We start from the raw sequence: 15,492 nt of genomic DNA on the forward strand, positions 1-15,492 counted from the left end.
AATAAAGTTTCTAATTCAGAGCGGAACAGTGAACATAAAAACGTTTTTCAAGTCATTTGGCGTCAATCAGCACAAAAAATGTTCACCAATAGAAGCTTCCGTGTTCAATTTCGATAATTAGTCAAATGTGATTTTTTAAGGGTAAATTAACACATCTAGGCTTAAACGATATACTATGGCCGGAAATCAATTAAATATCAATAAGTTACCTCGATCTGTCCCGCGGCCAACTCGATGGCCTTGTCCATATCCGCCAGCTCGTCATCCACACTGCGAGCTCCGGCGGTGGTGCGGTCGGCGGCCGCGGCGGCGGCGGCCAGGGCGCCGACGCGGCCGCGTGCGTCCCCGTACGGCGCCTCCAGCTGTCCGCGAGACAGATTCGTGAGGCAGTCCGCTGTTGCTGATAGCATAAGCCGGCATTCGGTGTTTAGTTCTGGAAAGAATCGTTAATTTATTTTGGGAATTTTTATCGAACAAAGGGCGACAGTTTAGTTACAAACACCACATCAAGCTTTACAATGTCGATAAGCCACCACTACAAAATCAGTTGCGTTTATTTTTTAAGGGCTCATCCATACTGACTACCGGCGTAACACAGTTTTCCAGCTAGGGGCGACTGACCGACGGCCTCCCATACTTTTAAAGAACGAAGCGAAGAACGTTGAACCACGAATTTCGGATTCGACTCATTATATTCGTTCTGTACTTGCGAATGAAAAATTCGTGGTTCAACGAAAAGTACGGCAGGCCATTGAAATTAGTCGTCATGCGAATTTTAATCGTGACTGTGGTTGGTTAGTCGAAAACTGTGTTACGTACTACGCCGGTAGTCAGTGTGGATGAGCCCTTAGCGAATGACGTAGTGAGTGTAGTGTGCAACGTTTATTTTTTGCTTAAAGTATTCTGAAATTGAGCATGAATAGCGTCCAACGAGTATTCGCAGTCTATATTCCAATATGGAATGCTGCTTTGGGTACTTAGTGTACGTAGAAGCATAAAGTCATACGTACTGTCCGTAAGCTCGATGTCAGTGGAGAGATTTGACACTTCCGTGACGTAAGCAGAGAGCTGCGCCGCGTTGTGCGCAACAAAGATAGCCGAGCGAGCCAATTTCTCCTCGTGACCCTTGATCTGCAAATAAAAATAAAGTTATCATACTGACATAATTTTAATACAATATTTTCTTGTCGGGACATATACTAGGTATATTTATACGAATAACTTGTTTGTTTTCATGATGTTGACTATGATGAGTGACTATCAGTAGTCAACGTTATGTAAGTACTGATTTAAACTTTCATTATTTTTAATTCATATTTAAAATAATTACAATTAAAAACGGGACTTAATCGCGTAAAACTATGTTTTAAATCAACCTCCAACGTTTCAAGGACGGCATTGTCTCCGTGGTTTCAGAGCAGACTGACATCTTCTAGCCCTACGAGTTTTTCGAACTACCCGCACTTGGTCCTGACTACCCACTTGAACGTTTGGTGCACTGGGGATGTTACCTTGTCGATGTCGACACACAACACTCACGATGTTGGATTTTTCAAAGTCGAAGGTTAGTTTAAAAACAAAGTTTTACGCGATTAAGTTCCGTTTTTAAAAGTATTATGTAAGTAGTTACCTCTGTGGTGCTGGCCAGTTCCTTCAGAGCCTCGGCTGCCAGCTCGGCGGCGGCGCGATTAGAATCGTGTGCAGTTACTCGCTCGAGCGCTCCGCTTGTCACTTCTAACGCGGCGGCGCTCGCTGTCGTCACTAGCTTTAGTCGTTCTGGTAAATTAAAAAAAAAAAGTTATTACAAATGGAACGAGATTGACTTACGGAGAAACAGAAGCAAGAAGCGTATTTTTAATATTAGCAGCGTCCTTATAACCTTGGTATGTTTAAAGCTGAAGTGAATAGGCTATTACCGAACCTGTGAGCTCTTTTAGCCCTATCCTGTCGATTTTTGGCCGTATCAGGTCTGTTGTGACTATCCAATCTCCGATTAGTTTTTCATTTCAAAAAATCTTAAATCGTTAATACGCTAAATCAGGGGCCCATTTCTCGAAGCTATAAGTTACAATTTACAAGTGGTAGTCAATGTCTAATATGACAAGTTGGAAAGAGACTTCCGCGTGTAACTTGTAACTTTCAGTTTTGAGAAATGGGCCCCAGATGTACCACATACATATGTAATGAAATGAAATGAAATGAAATATTTATTTTCCAAGTAGGCATATTACAATGCGCTTATGAACGTCAAATAAAACTACGCCGGCTCTAACCCTACGCCTCAGCCTCGAGAAGATTTCAGTCCCCCCTCAGTTGGAGGAGGGTATCCACTATGGGACCGGCAAGAAACTCGGCGGGCCACTTCTTTTCAAAACATTACATCTTATATTTAACATGCATTAAAAAAAAAAACAAGATACAATTTAATAAGCAAAAGTATTCACCTACGTGTATGTACCTACCTGTACACAATGGACAGAATTTAATTTTTTTTTCACTGGTCTTTTAAATTGATGCCGTTGAATAGATCTCGATTCCATAAAGAGTCAATTTTTTATTTATTTTTTCTACTCCCGTACTGTTTATTATTCGTGAGTTACAAGGTCGTGCATAGAACTTTAAAACCCTACATAAAAGATGTCAGGACAAGTCTATCTAGTCTATACCCTGAAAATATTTAGTAGCAGTAGCACGATATAGCTGTTACAGTTCAGTAAATACATTGCTACCAACTTAACAAACCAATTCGCAGAGTCGAGACTCCTTCGTTTTCTGCTGCGTGCGTTCATTGGCGACGCGTCGAATCGCATTCAAATGTATGAGAACTCGATTCAACTCGGCTCGATTCGTCTTAGTGGCCAGGCTTTAAAGAACCATACCATAGACAGTTTTATTTTCATGTTTGCACTCAAACTGCATATTCAAAATGGTAGGCGGTCCACTAGATAACTAAGATGACTGAAAGTAGGTATTTGTTGATTTATAATTTTCTTTCAAAATAAGTGCTTGGTTGTAGAAAAAGTATTGTATGCAACGGTGTTTAACTGAGTCAAAAAATGCTCGTGGCGTCTTTATTAACAATTTTCGGCTTCGCCTCAAATTGTTACCCACGCCACTCACCTTTTTTGACCTCTTTTAACCACCAGTTGCATAAAATACTATTAGACGGGAACACTTTGTCCCAATCTGTACTGACTAATAAGAGCGTATCGTTCTTGAGCTCTCAAGTGACTGTCTCAAACATCAAAGCAAAGCCAAAGCAATTCAAATGACCCAGTCAACACTCACGTTTCTCAATCTCCTTCTGCGCCTCCTGCAGCTGTATCCTCGCAGCAGTCAGGTCCGCCTCCAGCACCGTGTTATGCTGCAGGAGATCCTGCAACTCACACTCCGCGCTCAGTCTCTCGCGTTCCGTGTGCCCGAGACGCACTTCCAGCAACTATCGTAGCGATACAGCCATGCCGTCCGTGACAAAGCGGGTGCCAGGCCATGCCAGTTGTGGGTGGAACATGCCATCCATGCCAAAGCGAAGTCGGAGGTGCCAGAGAGAAAACAAGCGTTAGATATACTCGGGCTATTCTAGAAGATGCTTAGGTGAAGTTGGAAATATGCGAGGTGAATTATTGATTCTATAAACCAAATAGAGCGCTGAAGTGGCTGAAGTAGAATATTAATAAAATTGAAAAATGCGAAAAGTTTTAGAAAAAAAGAAAATTTTAAAGTCTTCAAACACAATCAACAAATAACTAAACTCTATCGGACTGCACAAATAAAAATCGTAAACAATAAGTTAAGCAGTGAAATGCAAAATATAACAGAGAAAACATACTGATCCGAGAAAATTATCTATTAATTTGTTAAGGTAGTAATAAAAGAACTAAAACCCAACACCGATTTAGATAAAGCAAGTGAAATAAAACACCGATGTGCCAACAATAATCAAATACCAAATATTAATAAACTTGTAAGTAGACAGAACCAAGTACGAATACTTAAGAATAAGTTATAACCAAGATGAAAACGTAACTGATAACCAGTAAAATCATGTGAATGGATACGGATCCACCCAGTATCCGCCTGAACGTATGGTTTCAGAGACAAACAAACAAATACCCAACCCAGACGTCACAGTTATCCTAACCTTAGAATTGCCTTCTTTCTCAGATAACAGAAGATCTGTATCTTCCTTCTCTTTTGCTCTAAGCGTCTGCATTTCCTCTAATTGAGCCTTCAATTCTTCTATATTTTTGATTGCTTCTAGAATTGTGTTATCTTTCTCAGTAATCTGTGAAGCAAAATCACTTTCCTTTTCTTGAATTTTTTCGTGCAGCAATTTTATTTCATCATCCTTGCTATCATGTATATGGCTCATTTGCAGTTTCAGAGTGACAATTTCATCATTAAGTCTACCAATTATTACATCCTTTTCGTTCTGCATCGTTTCGTAGTGTTTTCGGAGTTTAGAATGCTCTTGATCTAATGCTTCATATTTATTGTGTAGTTCCTATTAATAAATAATTATTAAAGATATATAATTTATAATCACGCTATTTTCAACAAGACTTTAAAATGTGATTAAGTTTAATTAAGGAAAAAGTGGATAAACCACAAAACCAGCAGAAGAGAGAGAGAGACTATCAAAATCGACTAATATTTCTAGTTAAAAATCTTATTTTCTCGATCCCAATTGGATGGGACGACACAAGAAATATTGAAAAGAACAAACCTGTTTCTCTAATTCGAGTTCGTCTCTTTCTATTTGTTTTTCTTTCGTTAATTCTTCATATTCGTTTTTCAGTTTATTAATTTCATCGTGGAGACTCCTCAACTCTTCATTCTTTAATGTTAAATTATTTTCATTTCTTTCTACGAAAGCATCGTGCTCCTCTCTCATATGTAATAACTCATTTTTACCAATTTCTAGTTCCGCTTGGGTCTCGTTTAATTCTTCTTCAAGCTTAGTAACATTATCTTTTAGATTATTCAATTCAATGTCATGTGATTTTACTTGTTCATCTTTTTCCGCTATCTGAGATTTTAAACCGGTTATAATTTCTTCCGTGCTGTCTGCTAGTTGTTTGTATTCATCTTTCAATGTTTCTATTTGTGTTTGTTTGTCTTTTACCTCACTCTCATATTCTGTTCTTTCTTTTTCTAGCTCTATCATAACATTATCTAATTTAGATTGTACTTCTTGTAGCTCTTTAGTGGTATGCTCTATTTTATTTTCTAGTTCTGAAATAGTGTTTTTCATTACTTTGCATTCGCTATTTTGTTCTCCTATGCTGCTTTGTTTTTGCTCCAACTCTTTTTGTATTTCGATTATTTGCGAATCTTTCTCCATAGTTACGCTTTCAAGTTGTTTTTTCAGTTCTTCCACAGCGTCGGTTTTATCTTGATCAAGTTTGACTAATTTCTCAAGCGTCTCTCTTAATTCTTCGTCGCGTCTCTTAACAACATTTTCATGTTCTTTATTTCTCGCATCTAATTCATCATTTAACTTTAGGATGTAACTTTTATAATTGGACTCTGTTTCTAGTATTTTTTGCTGGGCATTTTCGAGATCCGTTTTCAAATTGCTAACTAAAAGGTCCTGGTCCTATTAAGGTTAAAACTAAATGAATAAATGGATACACGTCTAGTTAAGTCAATGAAACTAGTGTCATTCCTGTTAAACGTTCAAAGCATGCATGCAGTTATTTACAAAATATGAAGATGTTACTTTGTTAGAAATTAAATCCTAACCATGCTCTTAGTACTGCAATGAGTTCTACAACTCTATCTATATTTCTAGGAAAATCTACGCTTACAATTATCCAAATAAGCTTACTGACCTGTTTCTCCTGTTGATGCTGCTGAGTCAGCTCCGCAACCTGCTTCAGCGCAGCTTCTCTCTCTTCCACCACTCTTTTATACTCATCTCCACTCTTCTCCCTAAGTCCTACCAACTCTTCCTTTACTTTCGCTAACGCTACCTCTTTCTCTTCACTTTCTTTCTTAACTGTCTCTAGATTTTCCGTGACTTCTTTTAATTCGTTTTCTAGCGCTGTTAATTTTTCCTGCTGAACTGTAGTTGTCGTTTTATGCTCTATGTCTAAGGCTTCCATGGATGCTTTAAGGGTCTCTAGTTCTGCTTCCTTTTCTCTGGCCTGCTCGAGTTCGGTTCGGAGGTTAGCTATTTGCGTTTTGTAAGCTTCGATTTCTTCACTCGATGATGCACTTTGCTGTAGTAGTTCTACATCTCTGAAAAGACAATTAGAAAGAATGTTGTTATTTTTGGGTAGTAGCAAATTAGGGGGAGTAAAGAGCTTACGACCCAGAATGTAAACTAAGTAATGAAATCAAAGATTGCACAAATTTCAGAATATTTAATAGAAAATTAAAGGATTATTTTACTAATAGGCCATACTACTCAATTAATGAATATTTTGCTAATGCTCTTAATTAATCTTTATTGACTTTTTTTTTGTAATTATAGTAGTAACTTGTAACATGACATTATATGTAATAATTTCATTATTTTTTTTAATGGACAACTTCATGATCTTGTACATCAGCATAGAATAAGTAATCCTAGCATGTAAGTACTTAGAGTTATGATTTGTAACTATATTTGCATGTATTTATACTTGTAATGGCAAATAAATCATCTGAATCTGAATCTGAATGGTGTTGCCTCTTCTATACATTGCCAATAAACAAAAGTTTTGCCATTAGAATTACTAGCAGCATTAATAATAACGAGCAACTGAATGTTTATACTCTTAAAGCTCGGAGCGTTAGCGGAGCGTCATCGGAGCGCAATGATAGCGGTGCGCCGGACGAACGCTGGCGTTGCGCCCAGTGGACTCCGGCGGGAACTACGAGCGCGGATTGCGAGCGGAATGCGCGCGGATTGCGAGCGGAACGCCAGCGTTTGTCCGGCGCACCGCTATCATCGCGCTCCGCTAACGCTACGCTATCAAAACGCTTTATGTGTGGCGGAGGCTTTAAGGAGGGCATTTCTCTGCTCGTATTTATCAAAATAATGTTCCATTAAGACCGCTTTACAAATGTTCTCAATACTAAAATGTTTAATGTCAATACGTACTTCATCCTGTCATTAAGTTGCTGCTGCAGGGCGGTCTTGGCACTTTCGTGCTGCGCGGCTGCTGCTCTTAAACTGGCCGCTGTCTTATCCACTTCTGCTTTCTGCAATCAATATGCGTAAATTAGGCATATTGACGATGGAGCGTAACAACATAAAGGAACCAAGGAATATAAAGTACTCATTATTATTTGTCTGTCTTTTCCATATCTCGGGACCATGGGGTCCCGGACCTTTGGGAGGCAAGCGAAGCGAAGACAAGCGATGTCCCACTGCTGGGCAACGGCCTCCCCCCGCTTTTTCCATTCCTCCCGGTTTTGTGCAGTCCTCGGCCATTCTTTCAAAAAGGAGTCCAACGCGTTCCGCCATCGCATACGTGGTCTGCCGGGTTCCCGTTTTGGCCTGGGCTGCCACTCTGTGGTAATCTTGGCCCATAAAGTACTTACGGGATGAAAATTATGCATTTACCTGTCTGATAAGTGTGATATGTTCTTCTCGAAGCTGTGTGTACGCTCCTTTTAGTTTCTGGAACTTTTCGTCTTGTATTTTCGCTTTCTCTTCAGTCTGTGTAAGTTTTTCTGTAAAATTAAATGGCGTTATATAGAAGAGGATCGAGTATTATAGAGTTATTGTCGAAGTAAAATGTGTAATCACAGTGCATAGACTGCCATCTCTTGACACAGGCTTAAAACTTTTGAACCTCAGTTTTGACAATTTGGGCCATATTCTTAGCCTGATATGTTTTAAAATGTCAAATATTAATATTAGCGCCATCTAGCTGAGCGTACCCCAAAGGTGTAATGCCATCTAGGTCACCGTACCTTTTCCTGTATGGTACTGAGGTACGTTTTTTTCTTAGACTTTATCTGTCTATACGGAGTTATATATGTCTTTGATAAAACGAACTATTTTGTATGCTGCAAAACTGCCGATCTTCTTTATATCCTTATTGGGTATTAATACCTATAGAGTTTATGTTTTGATAGGATGGTCTGCGCTGCAATTTAAGTAATTTATACTTACGTTTGATTTCTGGAGTTTCTGCTGCTAAAACTTCAGCCTTTTGCCTTTCTTCTTCTAATTCAGTCTGCAAAAAGAAGGATTTGGTCAACAATTCTGTCTTTCTATAGATCCCAATGAGTTAAAGAAACCTTCTTTATCATGAGGGTGCATATTTGTTGTGGACATCATAGATAATAAAGCTATATCGCTTATTCTTGTACTGTCCAAAGGAAAGATTAAACGTTTAGCAAAATATTGACTCAAATGAATGAATTACCTTTGTCGTGTGTATTTGCGCCTCTAACTTCGAACAGTGTTCTCGCATAGATGCCATCATTGTGTTCCGGTCTTGTACCATTTGTGATACCTCTAAGCTGTGGAACGAGAATAAATTGATTAATTAATGAATGATAAATTGACACAACTTCTCTAAAAGCTAAAACTAACTCTACAATAAATTGTGTCGTACAATGATCGTGTTATTTCTATTTCAATAAAAATTTCGCCATTATATATTAAGTGACAAATTGGGATTTTTGACTAGATTTCAACACAATTTATAGGTAACTCGTACATAAAATCTTCATCACGCCCGCATTTTAAATGTGCTATTGCACGCAGGCGGAGCGTGAGTTATAGAAAAATCGTTTTTCCAGGGGAATAATGAAATTTCTTGTACCGTACTTAACTTTTTTAGATCTATTTACATATTTTTTACATTGCGAGTGTGATGAAAAACATTGTGTGTAACTCGGGGAGTATGAATATTACTAACTCGAGTCTTTAAATCGCTCCGGCAAGCCGCGATTTAACGTACTCTCGTTAGTAATATTCAACTTCCTCCCCTTGTTTCACAATGTATTATTTGTTTAATGAGTGGTAATGAAGACCATACTATTATATTTGGGGCCCGTTTCTCGAAAGGTACAAGCCTTGTATTACAAGTGCACGAACTGTCAAATCGTACGGGTTGTCATGGAAACACGCTTGTAATACAAGGCTTGTACAGTCAACCAATTGGAGCCCTAGACCACTGTAGAACTATGTCATAGTGACGATATAAATCAGATTGTAAGAAATCTCTTACTGCTTGTCATTTTGACATGGTTGTAGAGTGGCCTATGGTTCCAATTGGTTGACTCGTTGACTGTACCTTTCGAGAAACGGGCCACTGCTCGCTGATCTAGAAAGTCGGTGTTTTTTTTTTTAGTTTTAGTTTCTTTATTGGTAAAAATTAAACATTTTACAGGTCATATCAGGTTATCACAGAAATAGGAAGTTAAAAGGTACACAATAAAATAATAAATTACTTACATTATTAATTAAATTCATTATAAAGAATACTTAGGTCTACATTTAGATAGACGTCTTTGTTGAGATAATAATAATGATTGTGCCAGCTATAATTATATTATTACATTATTTAGAAATAGTTACATTCATACATCATTTCATAAAGTCCTCGACAGTATAACATGCTTGACTTAGGAGTAAAAGTTTAAGTTTCTTAACAAACAGCGAATCATTTCGGTGTGATATCAGTATCACCCTTCGTGTATTCCGACCAATGGATGTCGTTCAAAGGGGTTAAAACTCTTACCGCATCCGTTTGAGCTCGTTTTGCAGATGGTCGATCAGTCTGTCTCGCTCCACCACGGGGTCGGGCTGCGGCGAGGGAGTGGTGCGCGTGTCGATCCCGTCACTGTTATCAGGTGTGGTAGCCTAATTAACAAGATTAGATTAGATTAGATTTCTTTATTTCATGATAAAAATTACACTATAAATTTGCTACATGTCAAAATTATGTTTATCTTCTCATCATGATCGTCAAAAATTACATAATAGATTCCAAATAAAAATAATTGTGTCTCCCAATAAGGATCGTCATTTACAAAGAAAGAAAATACACATGCCAAGCTAAATAAAATTAATAAATTAAGTTACAATATCATGAAATTATCACGAAGCAAGAAAATATTATATAACAGAGAAATATAGGTATATGACCTATTCAATTCACGCTCTCCTTCGATCGATCATATATGTACAGTCAACCAATTTGAATCCTAGGCCACTGTAGAGCCTTTGCACAGTAAACGTCAGTGACTTCTTATGGCAAATAGAACATGGTTTAAATAAGACAGGGTTCTAGAGTGGCCTAGGATTCAAATTGGTATAATTTTGTGTTTTCCTTTTTAGCCCTTATCCCCTTGGGCTTATTGTGCACATAAAACACTACTACTACGTACTTAACACAGCAAAAAGGAGTGTACAAGTTTCTAATTTGTTGGCAACGCGCATGTGACACTCCTTAAGTTGCAGCAGGCGTCCATAGGTTACGGTGACCGCTTTCCATCAGGCGGACCGTATGCTTGTTTGACACCGAAGTAGTATTAAAAAAAACCAAGAGCGTGTCGGGCCACGCTCAGTGTAGGGTTCCGTAATTTCTCGTATTTTTTTTCAAAAACCATAAAAAAAATCCACTTTTTATTTTTGCACTTTGTCGTCGTGATTGAATTATATATTGGCACCAAATTTCAGCTGTCTAGTGCTAACGGGAAGACGGGAACAGATTATCCGCGGACGGACGGACGGACAGACAGACATGGCGAAACTATAAGGGTAAGTCGACTACGAAACCCTAAAAAACTTTGTACTTTTTACCCGACTACGGCAACGCAAAAGAAGGGTTATGATTTTGACCGGTATGTATGTGGGTATGTATATATGTTTATGTATGTATGTATGTTCATCTGTTCCCTCATAACTTCTAAAGTACTCATTAGAATTTGAGAAACGATATGTCAATCGAATCGTCTTAATTAAATATTCAACGCGCAAATTTAGCCAGGGCTAAGTGCTAACACAGTGAAGTTAGTAAGTACATAAAGAGAAGACATTATTATCAATAAGTAACTATTTACCAAACTGAAGGTGTCGGAGGTGTCAATCAAAGAACCCACGGCGTCTACTTCGTCCGGCGGAGGCTCCGGGATCGAAACCACTGGTGTCACATACGTTCCGAAGTCGCTCTGTAAAAAGATACATACAATAGGCGAATTAAAATAACTTTTTAGTCCGTCAGTTAGATTAGGTATCAAAAATTTTTGGACACATTTTTTCTTTTTTGTGTTAAACGAAAAATGACGACGGTACAGTGCGTTGTAGTTTCCCGTGACGTCACGCCTAGGTACAATTTTTACTTAAAAGTGACGTCACAAGCCCCGACTTCGGAACTTTGATGCTCTGTATCTTTGTATTTTTTCATTAATTAGAAAAAGCGAAAAAAGGTCTAAACAGAATGCCATAGTTTACAGTTAAGAGGATACAAAGCTTATAACGTCAATTGTATAAACTCACTTGAATGAGGAAATTGGGTGGGTTCGATGGCAGAAGCGGTAGTGTTAGTAGATTGCGGTAGTACTGCAGGCTGCTCGCGTGCTTGTAGAATGAGCTCAGCTTTTTGAACTGCTGACGGAACCTAAAAATAATATTGAGATTATTGTTTTTAATAATAATTATATGTACTTACTTATAGTACGAATATCGGGGCAGCAAGTGTTTTCTGAAGCAGGGTTGGTAAAGAAAACTAAAGACTTGAAATCACTGTCCGACGAGTCTATGTCACATCGAAAACGTATTGTCTTTGGAATACCAGCAACCACAGGGTGGTGTGTATGTGTATGTTCAATTGTGTATTGTCCTTGAGACGACGGAAACAAGAATATTGTATGCATGTAAAATACAAAATACCTCTCCCTATGTCCGGCAAGAGTATCAGCCGGCAGTGACGCGTGCAGTCGGAACAGCAGACGCACGTTGCAGTCATAGATCTGTGAGGAATCTTGCGCGCACGGGATGAGAGCGGCCAGCCGGCATTGCAAGCTTGCTCTCATAGAGTTTGCACGCTCCCCGAAAAAGCCGAGGTATGGGATATCTCATACTTGTTGCGCTGTTTATCACTAGTGCTATAACATACCTCTCCCGATGTCCGGCCAGAGTATCAGCTGGCAGTGACGCGTGCAATCGGAACAGCAGACGCACATTGCAGTCATAGATCTGTGAGGAATCTTGGGCACACGGGATGAGAGCGGCCAGCCGGCATTGCCCGCTTGCTGTCATGGAGTTTGCCCGTGCGTTGCCGAGACTGTCGAATACTGGAAAGACAACAAAGAATCAAAAATTGTCTGCTGACTGACTTTTTTACAAGTAAAATACAAATCGAGTGCTATATTCAATTGTGTGCGGTTAAAAAAAAATACCAACCTGCTGCTTGTAGATTTAATATATCGTCCATATAGTCGAACAGCTCGACACATAACTGGAAGCTGTAACAAAACAAAGATTTAAAATGAAAATTGAATCACGATTGAATCTGCAGACTAGACTAATAAAAGTAATAAGTCGAAAACAGATTCCTTTTGGGAGCGTAGGTTCCTATCCTACCGGCTGCGCCAAGTTACGAGTAAGTTTAGAAGTCGCGACTAGGGACCCATTTAGACGGTACAAGAACTGGCATACGAGTTTTATTACATTGCGGTATTTCATGGCTGTGCAAAATTGTATGTAACCTTAACAGCCCGTAATGTAACTAAAATGCTAACTAAATTCTCACCCAGAGAAGTTCTTTCTTGATTTGGCAGTCTCGGCAATTTTTTTTGCGTCGGGGGTTAAAACAGACGACAACATACGAGGAAGATGCTCACTAGTTATTGACATCGTTTTCGGCGATGGCATCCAGCTCGTCAGCAGTCAGCTGCATATTGCCAGGAAACCGAGGGTTGCGCGCGTGGAACTTCAGCTTGCAGACCAGAAGGGAGCAGTACAGGTGCACGAGGCGGCCGTAGCCTTCGCGTAAGTGGACCTGGAAGAAGACACCGTGTAAAAGCAAAAGTAATTAATTGTTAGCTTTTTAGCCAACCTTAGGAAAAGCCCGAGAAAGTCTTAGAAATCCAAGATAAGTTGGTAACAATTTTGAAAACCTCACCAGTGATATTATGATGTTTACTTAACGCTTGTACAGTAGGCGAGGCAATTAAACCGTTGCATCGCGTTGCCAATTTATTTTGGCCTGACTCGCTCTTACTGACTCGCGAAGCTACAGCCACAATATCTTTGTTTCCTTCGTTGTTATGACTTTGCACATGATGAGCGCGGCATTCAAAGAAGAGGAGATGCTTAGTATTAAAATCCGGACAAAATAACAGGCCTGCACCTTATTGAAACAGTAACCCATCACGAATCTGTTAGACTCATGCACCCATAGCTTCCCCAGATTCTGTATCATTCCGATATGCCGTTGTGAATCATCGTCTAGAAGCCATTCCCTTAACAGTTTGTGTGTCATGTGATAGAACTACCAACGTATTGGACTCACCCATAGTTTTCCCAGGTTCTGTATCATGCCAATGTGTCTCTGCGAGTCGTCAAGGCATGCTGGATGCCCTTCCCTGAGAAGCTTGTGTGTCACGTGACAAAACTTCCATGCCACGATGCGGTTGTCTTGGAGCGGGAGACGGATTGCCACCATCTGTAATAAAATGAGCGTGTTTAGGCAGGTCTACTTTACACAAACTACTGTTACTGGCGAATTCTCAATGTAAATTGAGACCCCAGTGTCTACTAAGATGCATATATTATGTCTTACAAGAAAAGAACGTACCCTCATCATAAACGCCGGCAATACACTTTATATACAAGTCATGTCACATCTTTCGGTAGACCAAATTCGATTTTTGGAATCGATCTAATTTACCTAAGTGCTGTTGCTTTGTATTTCTAAATTATACAATTGATGTTTTGATTTAAATATTTAGGCGAGTCTCTCCCGGCATAATTGAAACCCGTATATAGTTATCCTCAACTACCGGTACCTAAATAGGAAGGCCAATTTAGCCCCTAAACATGTATGTACCCATTTATTTCCTGTTGACATTGATTACGTGTTGTAAAGTGTATTGTTGTGATCAACAGCATAAGTACAAGTAGCAATCCGAGTACCTAATGTACTTAGAATACTTACAAAATGAAAGCTGTAAGTAGATTATCGCCGAAACTATAATTGGATAACGATAAACGTGGCGTTAGTGCGTTTTCACATTATCCGATACGATATCGGATGTAGGACCGATATCCCATACATTCAAGCCACCATCTTTGATTTTTGCTTTTGAAATCCTTCCGACATCCGATATCGGATCGGATACTGTGAAAACGCACTTAAGGTGTATGTATGATATGTATCACACTTGCTACTGCTACTGATTTGCTGATGAGTAGCACACTCAATGAAGCCTATCTCGCGGGAAATAATTCGTGTATAGGCGAATTTTGGCATAGTTGTAGGGAATGGTGTTCTAATCCACATACTCAAAGTACTGATGGGTAGGGGAGGAGCTAACGGGTGGAGGGGGGTGTAAAGGTCCCTTTTTTTAGTTTTTCGCGAATAACTCTTAAACTGTGGCACATAGCAAAAAATGTTCTGAAACACAAGTAATCTTCATAAAATTCTCTACAAAAAAGTCTTGTACACTTTTTATCTGGGACCAATAGTTCATGAGATATGGAAGGGAAAAGATGGACAATAAAGGAATAAACTCATTTGTTTATGAACAATACGTTTATTCTTATAGAGACGCGGTAGCGTGTCAAGCCAGGTTCAAGTAACAAAAGTAGCAAGCAGCACCGTGTGTAATATTACACGAACCGTTTGGAGCCACATTTGACCCCCTTCTAACTCAAAAACTATTTCACATAAACGTGTTATAATGCAACGTAAAAAGAAACCAACGCGCGTAGTAAAAGTATGAGCTATAAGCGCTCCTCAATAAGCCTGGTACTAGCAGCCCGCCTTAGTGCGTTTTCACATTATCCGATCCGATATCGGATGTCGGAAGGATTTCAAAGACAAAAATCCAAGACGGCGCCTTAAATGTACGGGATATCGGTCCTACTTCCGATATCGGATCGGATAATGTAAAAACGCACTTACCGGGGTAAGCGCAGCCCTTTATAAGCCACCGCGCGGCCGGCGCTCGCTCATCCCAGTCGTTCTCAAAACGTCGACGTGAGACCGCCCCACAAGGATGGGGTGCGACCAGATACAGCCCTCACAGCGCCCAGCGCGGAAGGGGCTACTCACACCCCAGCAGGGGTGTTGAACGACATTACAGCAGCGCTCGCTCAGTTTGTCTCGCGCAGCGATCCGATCACATTGTAGCTAGGGATGTTACGAATATTTGCATTCGCATTCGCATATGCGAATGATTCGCATTCTTTTAAACATTTGCATTGACATTCGCATTCGCTTCAAACGATGCGAATGTTTTGCGAATGCGAATGTGTGCAAGTCGCAGCTTGTTCCTCGCCCGCGCCGGCCGCTCCAATTGCTACTTGTCGACTGT

At 39.6% G+C, this 15,492-nt stretch overlaps 1 protein-coding gene across 8 annotated transcripts in view; it reads right to left on the bottom strand.

Moving 5' to 3' along the window:
- The window catches only part of LOC125230017 (huntingtin-interacting protein 1), a 69,097-nt gene that overhangs the window by 14,754 nt on the left and 38,851 nt on the right, over positions 1-15,492 (bottom strand). For 5 of the 8 annotated variants that reach the window (XM_048134929.1, XM_048134930.1, XM_048134933.1 and 2 more), the window contains 18 exons: positions 13,467-13,619; positions 12,796-12,953; positions 12,356-12,417; positions 12,069-12,246; positions 11,450-11,570; positions 11,014-11,121; positions 9,690-9,811; positions 8,367-8,463; positions 8,111-8,174; positions 7,556-7,665; positions 7,091-7,191; positions 5,835-6,243; positions 4,727-5,599; positions 4,142-4,504; positions 3,289-3,439; positions 1,631-1,776; positions 1,011-1,131; positions 210-433 (listed from right to left, as the gene is read on the bottom strand). In XM_048134929.1, the coding sequence (XP_047990886.1) occupies positions 210-433; positions 1,011-1,131; positions 1,631-1,776; positions 3,289-3,439; positions 4,142-4,504; positions 4,727-5,599; positions 5,835-6,243; positions 7,091-7,191; positions 7,556-7,665; positions 8,111-8,174; positions 8,367-8,463; positions 9,690-9,811; positions 11,014-11,121; positions 11,450-11,570; positions 12,069-12,246; positions 12,356-12,417; positions 12,796-12,953; positions 13,467-13,619 (3,561 nt within the window). The remainder of the gene's footprint in view (positions 1-209; positions 434-1,010; positions 1,132-1,630; positions 1,777-3,288; positions 3,440-4,141; positions 4,505-4,726; positions 5,600-5,834; positions 6,244-7,090; positions 7,192-7,555; positions 7,666-8,110; positions 8,175-8,366; positions 8,464-9,689; positions 9,812-11,013; positions 11,122-11,449; positions 11,571-12,068; positions 12,247-12,355; positions 12,418-12,795; positions 12,954-13,466; positions 13,620-15,492) is intronic. The other 3 variants (XM_048134934.1, XM_048134937.1, XM_048134936.1) reach the window with 3 other exon arrangements.

This window comes from Leguminivora glycinivorella, chromosome 10 (assembly GCF_023078275.1).
Source record: "Leguminivora glycinivorella isolate SPB_JAAS2020 chromosome 10, LegGlyc_1.1, whole genome shotgun sequence".
NCBI classification, from domain to species: Eukaryota; Metazoa; Arthropoda; class Insecta; order Lepidoptera; family Tortricidae; genus Leguminivora; species Leguminivora glycinivorella.